The sequence below is a fragment of the Haliotis asinina genome, chromosome 7, assembly GCF_037392515.1.
Source record: "Haliotis asinina isolate JCU_RB_2024 chromosome 7, JCU_Hal_asi_v2, whole genome shotgun sequence".
Classification (NCBI taxonomy): Eukaryota; Metazoa; Mollusca; class Gastropoda; order Lepetellida; family Haliotidae; genus Haliotis; species Haliotis asinina.
The window spans coordinates 897572-914960 of record NC_090286.1 but is presented as its reverse complement, the minus strand read 5'-3'; the positions used below and the strand labels follow the sequence as shown (position 1 = coordinate 914960).

General features: G+C 41.0%; 1 protein-coding gene across 1 annotated transcript in view; it reads right to left on the bottom strand.

Moving 5' to 3' along the window:
• The window catches only part of LOC137292166 (uncharacterized), a 56080-nt gene that overhangs the window by 15428 nt on the left and 23263 nt on the right, over positions 1-17389 (bottom strand). The window contains exons 4-16 of the mRNA XM_067823719.1: positions 17011-17235; positions 16423-16557; positions 9342-9491; positions 8698-8841; positions 8248-8397; positions 5563-5712; positions 5072-5221; positions 4646-4795; positions 3674-3823; positions 3190-3339; positions 2764-2913; positions 2461-2598; positions 1065-1170 (exon numbers count right to left, since the gene is read on the bottom strand). Coding sequence (XP_067679820.1) covers positions 1065-1170; positions 2461-2598; positions 2764-2913; positions 3190-3339; positions 3674-3823; positions 4646-4795; positions 5072-5221; positions 5563-5712; positions 8248-8397; positions 8698-8841; positions 9342-9491; positions 16423-16557; positions 17011-17235 — 1948 coding nt within the window. The remainder of the gene's footprint in view (positions 1-1064; positions 1171-2460; positions 2599-2763; positions 2914-3189; positions 3340-3673; positions 3824-4645; positions 4796-5071; positions 5222-5562; positions 5713-8247; positions 8398-8697; positions 8842-9341; positions 9492-16422; positions 16558-17010; positions 17236-17389) is intronic.

The following is a 17389-nucleotide window of genomic DNA, read 5'->3' as shown; positions in this document are numbered from 1 at the left end:
TTGAGATGCTGAATACTACTGGATTTGGAAACCTTGCCTTTAATTCCACACCCTTGACATAGGATAAGAGTACGGGAATTTATTTTGGAAACGTAATTTTTCCAAGTATGACCTTTAATGTGCTTAAACGTTCGTCGAGGTTTAGCGTAACTGACTTTTACATTATTTAAGTTTTGAACAGTGGGATGAAGACGAAACTATTTCTCAGCTTTCTTCCTCTTTTTCCTAGCCTTTTTGCATTCATCATTAAACCATGGTTGACGGATGTGCGGATTTACAGAGGACTTAGGAATAGTTTCATCAGCTACATGTTTTAGTTTGTCCGAGAACATTTTAATTGGATCAGGTACATCCATGAAAAGGTCTGGTTTAAGTTCCTTAAGGCAGGTGGCCTGAAATAATGGCCAATTGGCCTTTGAAAACTTCCATCTTGTTACAGGCGGATCATCGGAAGGGTTAATTGCTGTAAGTATATGTGTTGGATAAAGGATAAGAATTTTTCGCAAATGGTTTATAATCAAATATGCTTGATATATCGATGCCCCTTTTGAGATGTTTGCAACTGCGATGAATGTCATTATATACGGTAAATCCTTTGCCTGATTCATTACACTGACACAAATTTCATTCATTCGTCTGTTACAGTGATTGGACCGAATCCCGTATAGCCAAATCTATTAAAACAACAGCAATCGTTGACAGTTTGTGAACCCATGGTAATAATATTTTATATCAATGAGCCAAATCTAAATCAGGAGTGGGGACAGGAAGATAAATAAGAAACTTGTGAACATTTATGGACGACATTTACTGGTAACTCGCTGTGATTAGGAATTCATCAGGACGCAATTTGAGCAAACAAACTAAATAATCCAGACGATGAAGCATGGGCTGCTGAAGACCAGCCTTTTACGACGCTGTAATTACTACTGAGACATAGTACTACTATGAATGTAGAAATAAGCCACTTTTAAACAAAAGCCGACAAGTCGAGGTGTCGACTATATCCCCATTCCCCGGTACACGCCGAGAGAATAAAAAGACTGTAATGAACGTGAATGAACCTGTAGAAGAAAACTGCAAGAACAGTGACAACAGCAACCACAGCTACGGCAACAACCGCACCACCAACGACAGGACCATATCCGGACGATGAAGATTGTCTTTGGGCTGAGAATATACAAAATATGCAATCAGGAGTAAGTAAATTAGATAAGTTGAACACTCTTTGTCGCTTTGTAGTTTACAGCGAATCAGCCTCATGTGGGAGAAACGTGCAGGGAAGGGAGCAATTAATGTGAATTTGTTTTAGGGGGGTATTTGACAGTGATATATCCTGGTTTAATTTTTTGACCGCATACCAAAGTGAATGCTATCAATCAGTCAGAGTGCATATACGAGGGGATATCAAAAGGTTTTGAGCCTCGCCCTGAAAAAGCAAGAATTTGGAATTCATACTGCTTTATTTTTCAACATACTCCCCTTCCAACTTCACACACTTCTCTCATCTGGTTTGCCAATTGCTGATTCCTGATCTGAAGAACTCCACATCTTGGTTCCCTAAAAGCCCTCCACAGCGGCGATAAGCTCATCATCATCCTGAAATTTCTGGCCCCGGATGTATTGTTTCAGTCGAGGAAAGAGGTGGAAGTCGCTAGGGGCTAGGTCTGGTTAACAGGGAGGGTGAGGTAAAATTTCGTACCCGCACTCGCGCGCAGTTTCCATTGCAGCTCGACTGGTGTGGACTGGCGCATTGTCCTGGTGAGGAAGAATCCCTCGCCGTATCTTTCCTCGCCGCTTCTCTTTAATGGACTGGCGTACCTGCTCCAGAAGGTTAGCATAGTACTCTCCATTCATTGCTGTACCATGAGGCAAGTAGTCGATGTGGATAACACCTTTACTGTCCCAAAACATCGTTGCCATAACCTTCTTTGGGGACCTGGTCGATTTGGACTTCTTTGTCCATGGAGAGGTGACATGTTTCCATTCCATTGACTCCTGCTTGCTCTCAGGGCCATAATGATGAAGTCAGGTGTCATCACAGGTTACAATTCTAAAGTGAAAATTTTCTGGGTTGGCATGGTAACGAGTCAGCATCGCGCCACTGATTGCAGCAGAAGGGGAAGACTCCTTGTAAACAGCAGTGAGTCGCTCTTCAACCTGCTTGGCCGTGTTGCCCTCCAGGACAAGAAACTTTATTACTGCTCTATATTCAACCATGTCCATTTTCCACATTCACTTGGGGGTATATCTCTTCTACAAAGCACTGCCATTGAAGAAATGCATCCAGCTATGTGATCCTGCCGGGAATATGTAGCTATGGCACTAATATACGTTAGGCGCCCTCCCCATTACTATTTGTCAAGTATAAATATGCAAGGTTCAAAACTTTTTGATATCTCCTCGTAGACCTTTGTTGACAGGAGAGTGTTCCTATCATTGAACACCACGTAATGTTACCTTGAAGACAGGTGTCATTGATCCAGCCTGGACTGCAGCCCTTGAGACAGGTTCCAGTGACATGGTGACAAGGTTCATTGTCCACACAATGTCCACACATGGAGGAACAGTTAACACCAAACGTCCGTTTCGGACATTCTGTAAATGTTCATTGACGGGGCGCACTTAGAATTAGTTTGACAGAAAACTTGCTAGGTCATTAACATTAACATTAAAATGGATTTTTGTTAATCGTCAAACACAAACTGCAAGTTTATATGAAACTCTCAGAGTACTACCATATTTCTCAAGAACATAACATACCCAACATACAGTCCACTCCCTCCCATCCTGACTGACATCCTCCATCACAACGCCCGGTATCATGGGGACATTCTCCCGACACTTCCTTACATTTCCTGGCACTGCAGTTACCATGGCAACCAGGGCCATAACTCACGTTTAGTGTACACTCTGTAAGATAAGCATCGGGACAAACACTGCATTTATCTAATGCAACATGCAACAAAGTTATTGCGCGCGTATGTCACACACTTTTAACTACTCTGATATAATGATTAATCTCAAAGTATTGAGTCGACAAATACATGAATAACACTGTCATGGCAGAAATGTTTTTATTCAGAAATCCATGAATAGTTCAGACACTGGACACTGACACAATCGCCATCAATAGCACCAGGCTTCCATATTGAACTGAAAAAAATCATACGCGACTTTGTAACATACCTAATGTACAGTCCACTCCCTCCCATCCTGACTCACATCCTCCATCACACCGCCCTGTATCCCGGGGACACGTGTCCGACACATCCTTACACTTCCGGGAACTGCAGTTACCATGGCAACCAGAGCCATAATACAGGTTTGGTGTACACTCTGTAAGATAGGCATCAGGACAAACACTGCAATTCTTGTCAGTACTCACATCGTAGGAACAACATAAATGCAACGAACCTTAGAGAACTGCAACTTGACCACGGCGAAGGTAGACGTGCACATTACGTGGCGTGTATGTAACTCAATAGTAACTGCACTGCTGTAATGATTAATGTCAAAATGTCGACAAATGCATGAATGACATTGTCATAATATTTTTATTCAGTAATCCATTAATAGTTCAGACGTGGCTCCTGACAAAATCGGTATTATTGACACCAGACTTCCATGTCGCACTTAAGGTAAAAACATCATACGTGACATTGTAACATACCTAATGAACAGTCCACTCCCTCCCATCCAGGCTGACATCCTCCATCACATAGACCTGTATCCCGGGGACACATACCCGATCCATCCTTACACTTCCTGGCATTGCAGTTACCATGACAACCAGGGCCATAATTCACGTTTAGTGTGCACTCTGTAGAATAATCATAACGACACACACTGCAATTCTTGCCAGTCAGGGCATGGGAAAATACATTACTGCTACCCATGTGAGAAGAGAGCTTAGGTGCTTCAGCGAGATTTCTTGTTCTATTTATGTGGTAGTAATTATATATGATTTGTCTATTGTTTGTTTGACGCGCATACAATGATCATCATGATATTCCAGCTATGAGACACTAATCAACTGATGAATATTACATGCAACGATCTAAACTGTCACGTACCATGATACAGTCTGCCCAGTCAGAGAATCTGACCATAAGGTTCAAGCCGTAAAGTCTAAAGCCTTCTGTTAGACCATGTCCGATGTAACCTTATGTTATGACAAGAACGATGAAAATGACTCCAAACAGTGAGCTATTTGTACGTGGCTGAGTTGGTGCCATGTAATCACTTGATGATTCCTTGAGTGGCATCATAGAAGATGCGAAGTACAATACGACAAGTTTCATGGATAACAGCTTATTTTAGAAATAAAAGATGTTCTTATCTATAAAACTGATCACACTCTAATGAGAACATGATCTGACATATATGTATCGTTACTTTTCCTGGTTCCCACCACCATTTGATTTTTATAAATGAACACATGGGTGATAAAAAAAATGCCTGAAGCGTACAGGACGCCTTTACTTCTTTCACGAATATCATATTATTATGTGTATGACTTAACACAAATACATGTATAACCTTGTCATAATCATAACTCAATATTCCATGGCACACATATATTTCGCATATTTGTTTTTATGAATGGCAGGCAGGAGAGGTCGTACGTGACAGTATGACACACCTGTTGTACAGTCCATTCCCTCCCATCCTGGCTGACATCCTCCATCACACCGCCCTGTATCCCGGGGACACATACTTGGAACTTCCTTACATTTCCTGGCACTGCAGTTACCATGGCAACCAGGGCCATAACTCACGTTTAGTGTACACTCTGTAAGATAAGCATCGGGACAAACACTGCATTTATCTAATGCAACATGCAACAAAGTTATTGCGCGCGTATGTCACACACTTTTAACTACTCTGATATAATGATTAATCTCAAAGTATTGAGTCGACAAATACATGAATAACACTGTCATGGCAGAAATGTTTTTATTCAGAAATCCATGAATAGTTCAGACACTGGACACTGACACAATCGCCATCAATAGCACCAGGCTTCCATATTGAACTGAAAAACATCATACGCGACTTTGTAACATACCTAATGTACAGTCCACTCCCTCCCATCCTGACTCACATCCTCCATCACACCGCCCTGTATCCCGGGGACACGTGTCCGACACATCCTTACACTTCCGGGAACTGCAGTTACCATGGCAACCAGAGCCATAATACAGGTTTGGTGTACACTCTGTAAGATAGGCATCAGGACAAACACTGCAATTCTTGTCAGTACTCACATCGTAGGAACAACATAAAGGCAACGAACCTTAGAGAACTGCAACTTGACCACGGCGAAGGTAGACGTGCACATTACGTGTCATTGCGCGTGTATGTAACTCAATAGTAACTGCACTGCTGTAATGATTAATGTCAAAATGTCGACAAATGCATGAATGACATTGTCATAATATTTTTATTCAGTAATCCATTAATAGTTCAGACGTGGCTCCTGACAAAATCGGTATTATTGACACCAGACTTCCATGTCGCACTTAAGGTAAAAACATCATACGTGACATTGTAACATACCTAATGAACAGTCCACTCCCTCCCATCCAGGCTGACATCCTCCATCACATAGACCTGTATCCCGGGGACACATACCCGATCCATCCTTACACTTCCTGGCATTGCAGTTACCATGACAACCAGGGCCATAATTCACGTTTAGTGTGCACTCTGTAGAATAATCATAACGACACACACTGCAATTCTTGCCAGTCAGGGCATGGGAAAATACATTACTGCTACCCATGTGAGAAGAGAGCTTAGGTGCTTCAGCGAGATTTCTTGTTCTATTTATGTGGTAGTAATTATATATGATTTGTCTATTGTTTGTTTGACGCGCATACAATGATCATCATGATATTCCAGCTATGAGACACTAATCAACTGATGAATATTACATGCAACGATCTAAACTGTCACGTACCATGATACAGTCTGCCCAGTCAGAGAATCTGACCATAAGGTTCAAGCCGTAAAGTCTAAAGCCTTCTGTTAGACCATGTCCGATGTAACCTTATGTTATGACAAGAACGATGAAAATGACTCCAAACAGTGAGCTATTTGTACGTGGCTGAGTTGGTGCCATGTAATCACTTGATGATTCCTTGAGTGGCATCATAGAAGATGCGAAGTACAATACGACAAGTTTCATGGATAACAGCTTATTTTAGAAATAAAAGATGTTCTTATCTATAAAACTGATCACACTCTAATGAGAACATGATCTGACATATATGTATCGTTACTTTTCCTGGTTCCCACCACCATTTGATTTTTATAAATGAACACATGGGTGATAAAAAAAATGCCTGAAGCGTACAGGACGCCTTTACTTCTTTCACGAATATCATATTATTATGTGTATGACTTAACACAAACACATGTATAACCTTGTCATAATCATAACTCAATATTCCATGGCACACATATATTTCGCATATTTGTTTTTATGAATGGCAGGCAGGAGAGGTCATACGTGACAGTATGACACACCTGTTGTACAGTCCATTCCCTCCCATCCTGGCTGACATCCTCCATCACACCGCCCTGTATCCCGGGGACACATACTTGGAACTTCCTTACATTTCCTGGCACTGCAGTTACCATGACAACCAAGACCATAATTCACGTTTAGTGTACACTCTGTAAGATAAGCGTAACGACAAACACTGCAATTCTTGGCAGTACTCATAGCAAGGAAATATATACATAACTGCAACCCATGTGAGAAGAAAACTTTCTTGCTTTATTTATGTGGTAGTAATTACATATACCCATGGAAACATTTAAGGGAACGCATGAAGTAGCTGTGACTTTTAATCTTTGAAGCAGTAAGAGGAAAGTTCATACAGATGAAAAGGCTTATGTCAAGTGATGAAAATCAATATCGGGTGTGTCCCCCATGTCTCTGGAGAACTGCTTGGCATCGTCGTGGCATGCTGAGAATGAGTGTACGGATGGTACCAATCGGAATTCTACGCCATTCTTCCACGAAAAGTTCATCCAATTTTATGCGTTAACCAGGTCTGTCCCGAACATTGCGACCAAGAACATCCCGAAGATGTTCGATGGGTTTAAGGTCAGGACTTTTATCCGGCCATTCCAGCACTCGGACACCTGCAGCCCTCTGTCTGTCCCGTCAAATATGAGCGATGTGAGGGCGGGCACTGTCATGCTGGAACTCGAACATTCGACCTGCTGTACGCGCAAAGGGGATCACAATCGGGTTCATCAACACGCACAAAATCTGTTTTGTGGTTAAAGGTAAACCCGCCCCACACCACAAAAGAGCCCCCCTCCATAACGATCATGCTGTTTGATGGTGCAGGCACTGTGACGTTCCTCAACGTGTCTCCAAACTCGAATTCGACCGTCATTATCGTCAAGTGTGTACGGTTCTTCCTCCATGGTTCCGTGCCCACTGCAGTCTCGAGCGCTTGTGTTGCTCAGTCATGTTGATTCCAACCAATGGACTGCGGCTTTTGAGACCAGCCGATTTAAGGGGATTACGCACTGTACGTGAACAAATTCTGATGTTTGTTCTTCGCCTGCATTCCGTATTGATTTTGGAGGAGGATTTGAACCTGTCTCGCAGAGCAATAAGGCGTAGGGTCCGCTCATCCCGTGGGGTGGTTTTCTTTTTCCATCCTCGACCACGCCTCATTTGGACGTCACAGTCGCTCTATAGAGATTGCAAAGCCAGGATATCACGCTAACAGACTTGTGAAAAGTTGTTGCAACCTGTCGTAATGAGCTTCCACCATAAACCATGCCACTTGCCTCCCATTTCTGTGCTAAAGTTAAGTACTGTCTCGCCATGTTAACAATGTTTTTAACCGTTGTGTTTGATAGTACACATACATGCAACGTGTAAATCCAAGTGCATGTAACTTTAGGAGCATGTAGTGCACGTGCATGGAAAGCATTATGGTGAGTTTGAGTGAATTGCTCTTCACGAAAACGATAATACACGGCGCTGAAGATAGTAAACAGAAATTTTGAATTGCCCCAAGAAACGTGCGTTCCCTTAAATTTTTCCATGAGTATATGATTTGTCTATTGTTTGTTTGGTGCGCACACAATGATATTCCAACTATGAGACACTAATTGAGTCTGGACCAGACGATCAGCTGATGGATATTACATGCAAGGATCTAAACTGTCAGGTATCACACTGGAGACGTCATACGTGACTATGTGACATACCTGATCTACAGTCCTCTCCTCCCCATCCTGGCTGACATCCTCCATCACATCGACCTGTATCCCGGGGACAGGGGCTCCGTGCGTCCTTACACTTCCGGGAACTGCAGTTTTTAAAACACCCAGCTCCATATTCCACACCATCGATACATTCTGTAGGAATATTCAGACAATACTTCTTTGCACAAAAGGTATCAGTAAACTATGTTTACTTTGGCTATTACATTGAGATGAAGTAAACAATCTACCAATAATGCTAGTATATTCACTTCACCATGTGTGCAGGCTTCCTCTTTCCATCCTGCCTGACACCCATCTGTACACCGTCCTGTATCCTGGTTTCTACCTGTAATACAGTCTACATCCTTCCAGTCGGCACTACAGCCCATGGTTTCTACCTGTACCACAGTCTACATCCTTCCAGTCGGCACTACAGCTCATATTATTTCATACCTGTAACACAGTCTATATCCTTCCAGCCAGCACTACAGCCGTGGTCACATTCTCCCGTCACGTGGTCACATGTATAGGAGACTGTCCCACAATGTCTACTGGAGCAGTTCTGACTACACTCGTCTCCGTATGTGCCGGAACATTCTACATATGAGTGAGTGAGTGAGTGAGTTTAGGTTTACGCCACTTTTAGCCATATTCCAGCAATATCACTGCGGGGGACACCAGAAAATTTGCTTCACACATTGTGCCCATGTGGGGAATAGAATCAGAGTCTTCAACGGGACGAGCGAACGCTTTAACCACTAGGCTACCCCACCGCCCCCATTACATATGAGTAATCATGACAATAAACTGACAAACGAGTACTTACTCATTTTTTGTTATTGTGCGTACGTGTGCGTCACACACTATTAGTCACACTGTTGTAATTACTTTATTTCAAATCCATGTGTGTATTAATTAGACAATGGATCAACAAATACATACATGACATTGTCATAATCGAAAATTAATCTCCTATTACTGGGTCAAAACTGAGTTATTCAATATTCCATGAATAATTCAGACATTTTGGTCCTGAGATCTTCGCCATTAATGACACTACACGTTGAAGAGGGGCCATACGTGAGAGTGTGTCATACCTGATGTACAGTCGTCTCCCTCCCATCCTGGCTTACACCCTCCACCACATCGGCCTGTATCTCGGGGACAGGTGCTCGCTGCTTCCTTACACATCCGGGCAAAACATGTCCCTATACAGTCTGGGCCGTACTGGACATTGTCGACACATTCTGCCAAATATCAACAACAGTGCCATTAATTCAATCCGCCACGACTGAAGTTTGTATCGGGTGATCTTAATTGAATAATCCACTTTCTACGATTGGTATCAAAGACATAAAGGAGAATGTTGATGAGTGAGTGAGTGAATGAGTGAGTGAGTGAGATCATATTTAACGTCACATCGCCAATATTTCAGCCATATCGTGACGGGAACAAAACACTGAAATGGAATATATGTGTATACACCTGTCGACAAAGGACAGTAAAACAACTACAGTATCACAATTTGAATTGGACTAGCATGAAGAGTTAAAACTAATATCAATATGTAGACAATACAATACAAAAACAGGCTACAGATCGCCAACAACAGAAGGTAGATCACCATACTACGGACCATGGGGACTTACAGTACCTTTGCTACCCTAGTTGGATTTACACCATCCCTTCAGCCGCTGGCGAGTGTACAATATACTAGCCAAAATTAAAACAACAGGAATACTACGATTCAAAACCTGGTAGACTTAAATTTACTATGAATGTTTTTTGACTTACGTACCCTCTCAGGAGGACACTAATTTTACAATACTTCAACCCCCTCTGAGGGTACAGCCACTAACAATTCTAGTTACGAATCTAAACTACCAGTTATTAAAATACATCTTTTTACAGAAACATATTGCTCAATATACAATCAAAAAATCAATTTCTTTTTTAAAAAAAACAATAATTAAATGAGAACTAACTCTGGTAAAAAGATCCTTCATTGTTTTAACTGTAAAAAACATAATCCTTGTGATGGAGAATTCAACACAGTCAAACAGAATATGCTTGACCGTAACTCTCTCATCACAAGGGATACAGAATGGAGGATCCTCAGCTTTTAACAGGTACGCATGAGTATATCTAGTGTGACCAATACGACATCGTCATAAAATAACATCTTCCAATCTGGACTGACAACCCAAGTGGGTATAACCAATGTAAGGTTTTATCTCATGTAATTTATTGATATCCACTTGGGTGTCCCACTTCTTTTGCATCAGATCACGGATATAAGATCTAATGGTGGCTTTGTAATCACTATAAGGAATAAGAAGTGGTGTCACAGATTTGTTGAGTGCTGGTTAACAGCAAGGTCAGCCAATGTGTTACCAGAGATTCCTAATGGCTGGGTAACCAACAGAAGACGATGTCATATTGCCCAGTGGCGAGATCATTATCAATTCAATAATGTCTATTAAAAGTGGATGTTTGCAAGAAATATTTTTAATAGCCTGAAGGCAAGAAAGAGAGTCGGAATAGATTATATATTGTTTACGTTTAGGGTGTCTTTGAATATATTCAAGAGCTGTTAATATGGCGTTAGCTTCTGCTGTAAACATAGAACTATTATCTGGTAATCTAGAAGATATTGTTCTGGATCCAATGACAGTAGCACAAGCAACTGCGCCACCGTCCTTGGACCCATCTGTAAATAAGGGTTTATAATTGCTATATTTATGTTTCAATTCATTATATTCTTGTTTATACTGTAATTCATTCGTTTCTGATTTTTTAAATGTAGTTAATGATAGGTCAACTTGTGGCCTAACCAACTGCCAAGGAGGAGAAGAAAGTAGACGGGAAGGAGCTATATTTTCCAGCTCAGTGCTAGAAGCAGCAAGAAATGGCTTAATTCTGAGCCCAAGAGGCGGAACAAGGGAAGACTTTTTGTTATACCAATCCTCAAAAAGAGGATTAAAGACACAATTAAATATGGGATTAGACTCATTAGAAGCTAATTTTGTAGCGTATTGTAAAGATAGTTCTATACGGCGTAGGTTGAGAGAAGGCTCATCAGCCTCGACATATAGACTGTCTATAGGAGAGGTTCTAAAAGAACCGAGACGAAGTCTTAGGCCTTGGTGGTGCACACGATCAAGTAGGTTTAGGTTGCTTTGACACGCTCCACCATATACGATGGAGCCGTAATCAAGTTTAGATCGGATCAGTGATCTATATAAGTGAAGAAGGGTAGTTTGATCCCTTCCCCATTTTGAATTTGAAACAACCTTTAACTAAATCGAGTGCCTTCAGGCATTTGGCTTCAAGGGGCAATATTTAACATGGGGCAAAAAGGTCAAATGTGAGTCGAAAATAAGTCCCAAGAACTTGGCCTCCTTGACCACTTTGATTGGGGTACCACTTATATATAGAGAAATAGTTCTGGGTCTTTAAGGGGTTTGTATTTACGACAGAAGTGTATACAATTGGTTTTTGATTTAGAAAATTTGAAGCCGTTTTCAAGACACCATTTATCTATTTTGTTTAAACACAACTGTAGTTGCCGTTCAATAGTATGCATATTTTTACCACGGCAAGAAATATTAAAATCATCCACAAATGAAGTTCCATCTATTAAATCGTTTAAAACTTTAGATAGACTGTTGATCTTGATGCTAAAAGGAGTGACGAACAAAATACTGCCTTGTGGAACACCCTGATCCTGATTGTCATGATCAGACAGGCTAGAACCCACGCGGACTTGAAATTGCCTGTTATTTAAAAAATTGGCTATGAATTCAGGCAAACGACCTCGCAAGCCGAAATCATGTAAATCTCTTAAAATGCCATATTTCCAGGTTGTGTCATATGCTTTTTCGAGATCAAAAAAGACAGACACAGTATGTTGTTTATTAATTAGTGCGTTTTTAACAAATGATTCTAAACGCACTAAGTGATCGACAGTACTTCTGTTTTTGCGGAAACCACACTGTACATCAGTTATAAGGTTATTTGTTTCCAAGTACCAAACAAGTCGATTATTCATCATGCGTTCCATGGTCTTACAAACACAGCTAGTTAGTGAAATAGGTCGATAATTGGATGGATCCGTATGATCCCTTCCAGGTTTAGGTATTGGTACTACTATGGCGTCAAGCCATGAGGGAGGAAAGTTACCAGATGTCCAAATATCATCAAAAATTGATAAGAGCGTCTCTAAACAGGATTCTGCTAAGTGCTTCAGGAGTTGATAATGTGTGTTATCAGCTCCAGTAGCAGTGTCATGAGCTTGATCAAGAGCAGTATGGAGTTCATGAATAGAAAACGTTTCATTATAATCTTCCCCATTATGAGAATTGAAATTAATAGTTTTCTTTTTTTGTTGTTTTTGATATTGCTGAAATTTAAGTATATTATTAGAAGAGGAAGAATGCTTAGAAGGGTTTTGCCCAGTTTATTCGCAATATCTGATTTATGATAGTAAGTAATTGACCTCCATGTTTAAGATGATGGACAGTAGATTTAGTACCTTTACCTTTAATTTTCTGGACCATGTTCCATACCTTGGACATGGGTGTCCGAGGATTTATTTTGGATACATAATTTCACCAAGATTGGCGTTTGTTCTGTTTAAAAGTACGCCGCGCTTTAGCATTTAAAATTTTAAATTTATTTAAATTATGAACCATAGGATGGCGACGGAAATAATATCCTGCTTTTTTACTTGCCTTCCTAGCTTGTTTGCATTCATTGTTGAACCATGGTTTTCGAATATGTGGAACTGCAGAGGACTTTGGTATACACTCATCAGCTATGGAGTTCAGTTCATCAGAAAAACATTTAACAGCATCAGGAACGTCAATAAAACGTTCACGTTTAAGTTTTTTCAGCACACAGTGTTTCATATAAAGCCCAGTAAGCCTTTTTAAAATTCCGCCTTGATGATGGAGGAACATCAGATGGAGTTACAGCTTTTAATATAGTAGGAAAATGGTCACTTCCACAGAGGTCATCGTGGACTGACCGTTCGAATTCATTTAGTAGATCTGAATTTGTCAATGACAAGTCGAGAGCAGAATAAATCCCCGTACCAGGATGTAAATATGTGCTGGAGCCATCATTATAAATACATAAATCATTGTCAGAACAAACGTCCTCCAACAATTTACCTTTAGTGTTTGTATTTACACTATCCCCAGAGTGGGTTGTGCGCATTTAAATCTCCCATTATAATACAGGGCTTCGAGAGTTGGTCATATAAAGCTTGAAGATCAGTTTTGGCAAACGTCGAAGACGGCGAAATATAGAGAGAGCACAGCGTAAACGTTACGTGTAAAGTAATTTTCACTGCAACAGCCTGCATATTGGTAATAAGTGGAACAGGGCTTTGAATAACGTTTTGTCTGACTAGAATGGATGATCCACTAGTGGCCCTATCACCCGGAGAGGAAAAATAATGATATGCATTAAAATGTCGAAGGTCAAATGTATCTGTTTGTTTTAAATATGTCTCTTTGAGGCATATCGCTGAAGGTGTAAAATCTTGGACTAATAGCTGTAATTCATGTAAATTAGTCCTCAGTCCTCAGTCCGCTCTTTTGGAGGGCGACAAGCTATGTCCCCTAGAATATTTATTGAACAACTGAATTTTATTTTGGGACCCTTAAGGAATTCTGCCACTTTGTTGTTTTGAAGCATCAGGCTTTGGCTTCGATTTAATTTTCACAGTTTGTTGACTATCAGCTGTCGATTGAGATTTTGTGTGTGACTGAGATGATGATGATTTGTGATCAGAAGATGACTTTGATGTAGCACGAAGTGAATCCTCAGTCTGAGATGATACAGCAGGGTGCAAAAGCTGTGGAGAATCGCAATTTACCCAAGTCAGGGTAGGTTGGCAGCCTGTAGATGATTTTTTTTATTTTAGAGCTAGACTCTGATGATGTTTTTGCTACTGTAGCATAACTGTCTGGAAGATCAGATCTCTTTACCAGTTTCTTTGCTCCGAAAAGGAGATATTTTTAGTAAACTTTATTTTGTTTATCTCCATTTGTTCTTTCCAAATAGGACAATGTTTAGAAATTGAGGAATGGTCACCTGAGCAGTTGGTGCATGTTTTGAAATCACTGTCACAATCTTCGGTTGTGTGTGTTTTCTCACCACAGTGAGCACGCACAACAGACAATGTGCAAGTATTTACACTGTGTCCATATTTCTGGCATTTAAAACAGCTGGGCGGGTTGGGGATGTAGGTATCAACTTGGATGTTGCAGTAGCCTGCCTTCACTGATTTAGGAGCATTTGGACATGAAAAAGTAAACAGATACGTATTAGTTTTCATGGTTTCGTTGTTTCTGCGAGATGAAAAGCGCTTGACATAGAGCACACCTTGATCCTTCATTTCTGATGATATATGCGGATGGTTTTATGCTGAGAGACCTTGACAGGAATGCCCACGAAAGATTTAATGTTCATCAGGTTGGTTGATTGTTGTCTTTTTCCGCATTTAATTAACAGCGCACCCGAACGTAAGAGTTTAATGTTCTTAACGTCCCCAGCAATACCTTGAATACCCTTAGATACTGCGAAAGGATTCAGCTTTAATGGTGTCTTGTCTGGAGTCTCAATAACAAGAAAACGTGGCCAATGCTCAATCGATAGAGACGGTCTGTGGTCAGTATCAACAGGATCAATTTCAAGTGGACGTTTTGTTTGTTTTGCTGGGTTTTTTTTTTTTTGTTTTTTTTTTTTTTTTGGGGGGGGGGTTATGTCATAAGCCATGGTTGGTGTCATATGGTTCATCATCCGAGCTCCCCACCCACCACGGAGTATCACAAGGACAGTGCTAAAGCAAGCGGGCCTCCAACTTGCAGCACCAAGGATACCCGGATAATATACTCCAGTAGAAGAATCATAAATAATTAATCTACCACATTGGCCCATGAGCCATCACCTTCTGGCACAAGACTCTAGGCAAAGTTCATATGATCATAATTTGGATAATTCACAATCGAAAAAGTTACAGATCAACAGTAGTGCCAAGACTGAAGTTCACAACAATTCCAAATCAAATTTGTGCAATGACACACACATAGTCCATGCACAGGGCTTGGCATGACCAGCTGATTGGTTGAATCGGGCCAATTCAACCACCCATCTAGGTGAAGTAAGGGCCGAAGTGGTGTGTTGGGCAAATGGAACGCAGTTAAAAGCCCAACTGCCCACAACCACCAAGATCCCGTCCTCCACCGACACGGGACGCAACCCACGGAAAACAGGTTGCCCAATTTAGTCGCTTCTTACGACAAGCAATGGGGTGCTGTGGACACATTATGTCCCGGGTCCACACGGGAGAAGAGCACTTAGCGTTACCCAGCGCCCACCACGAGGAGGTGGCTCTTCATGGGTGCCAGACTATTGATGACAAAAGACCAAAACTTGTGAGCAAAACATGTCCCTCCACAGTCTGGGCCGTACTCAACATTGTCGACACATTCTGCCAAATATCACCAAATACCAACAGTGGTGCCATTACGACCGGAAGATCTAAATTGAATAAGCCACTTTTTACGAGAGGTATCAAAGACATAAAGAATGAATATCTTTGGAGGGCATTTACACGTGGAATGGATAAGAAAAATCAAGATTTAAATTGTCAGCTTCCTTGATGTGTATAACACGACATTGCATAGAGTATGCTTGCTCTGATGAATGATCGTGTAACAGTATGGAAGATGACCTCCATTAATCGTGCTTTCCAAATGCGTTCATATTTTGTAATATGTCACATGTCCTGACTTGCATGTTATGCATATCATGTATTTTAAATGTTTACACAGTATAGAACCAAACAGACCAAAATGTGTTATTTGTTTTCGATCTTGATAAGTATGATTTTGAGTTGTACATCCTATGCAAAGTAACGTTCTCGACAAAGTGAGACATAAGTGCTGTCAGACTCAGTTCGCATCTGGCAGTAAACACTAACAACTGAACACCATCCCTTACAATTGATAATGAAATCATGGTTGAAAAAAGGGTATCACAGTTGTTGCTAGGTAAGCTTCCTTTGTACCCAAGTGTTCGGCATCATATGTCAACAACGCCAGCATCTTTTGTATCATGACACCATCTAGTATACATGTGTTTAACTGTTGGTTATTATTCACTCACGGACATCGCAGTTGGGTCCCTTCCAGCCTGCCAGACATCCACTTGGAGGACAAAGCCCCGTGGTGTAGTTACAGACGCCGTGTTTACAGTGGCAGTAGTTCTCACAGTCAGCACCAAAGGTACCAGGATCACACACTGTGAAAGAAGATCATCACAGGAAGTAACAAACTGGGTCAGAATGGCCGGGACAGTGGCTAGTGATTTTATTCTCTTCTTAAACGTAGTCTTTCCGTTGTTTTAATCTTTCGTTGTAACAACCCAAGAAGGTCCGGATTGTCGTAAGAGGCGACTGACGGATCGATGCTTATGCTGTTGATCACTGGATCGCTTTCCGTGTGACATGTACATGACTTGTTTCCACACATATCAAAGATAATTCATGCCATGGACTCTGCGAAACTTATTTATGGGCAACATTGAATAAATATCATTTACCTACCCTTGTTCTATCCTCTGTTATGCGAGTCCGACAGTTGACAATTTGTTTTATATCACACAAAAACCTCTTCACACTATACTAAAAGACTAGAAACATCACATTAAAATAAATAGCCGTCTTTACTACTTTTTCTAAGTGGAGTTTCTTACCATTCACCTCCACTTCACAAAAGTCCAGTATAGGTTGTGTATCCTTGTCATTAGCTGTTGTTGTGTACAGGAGAACGTAGCGCCCTCTGTTGTGACAGGGGGCAGACAAGGTGTTGTTGATATCAGTGCCATATCTGTTTCCTGTCACACTGTAGCAGAGGTGACCGCTGGGTGTGATGGTGGTGTTGGTGAGGTACACCTGGATGCCGTTTCTTCTGGGCAGATCTGTACAAAATATCAGAAGAGTAGGCATTATTACTAAATAGTACAGTTTGGTATCGACAAAGCCACAAGTTGCTTACAGGTCGCTACATACGGATCAGTGTAGGCACATTTAGCTAGATATACAAAGAATAGTGGAATTTTTTCTAATACTACA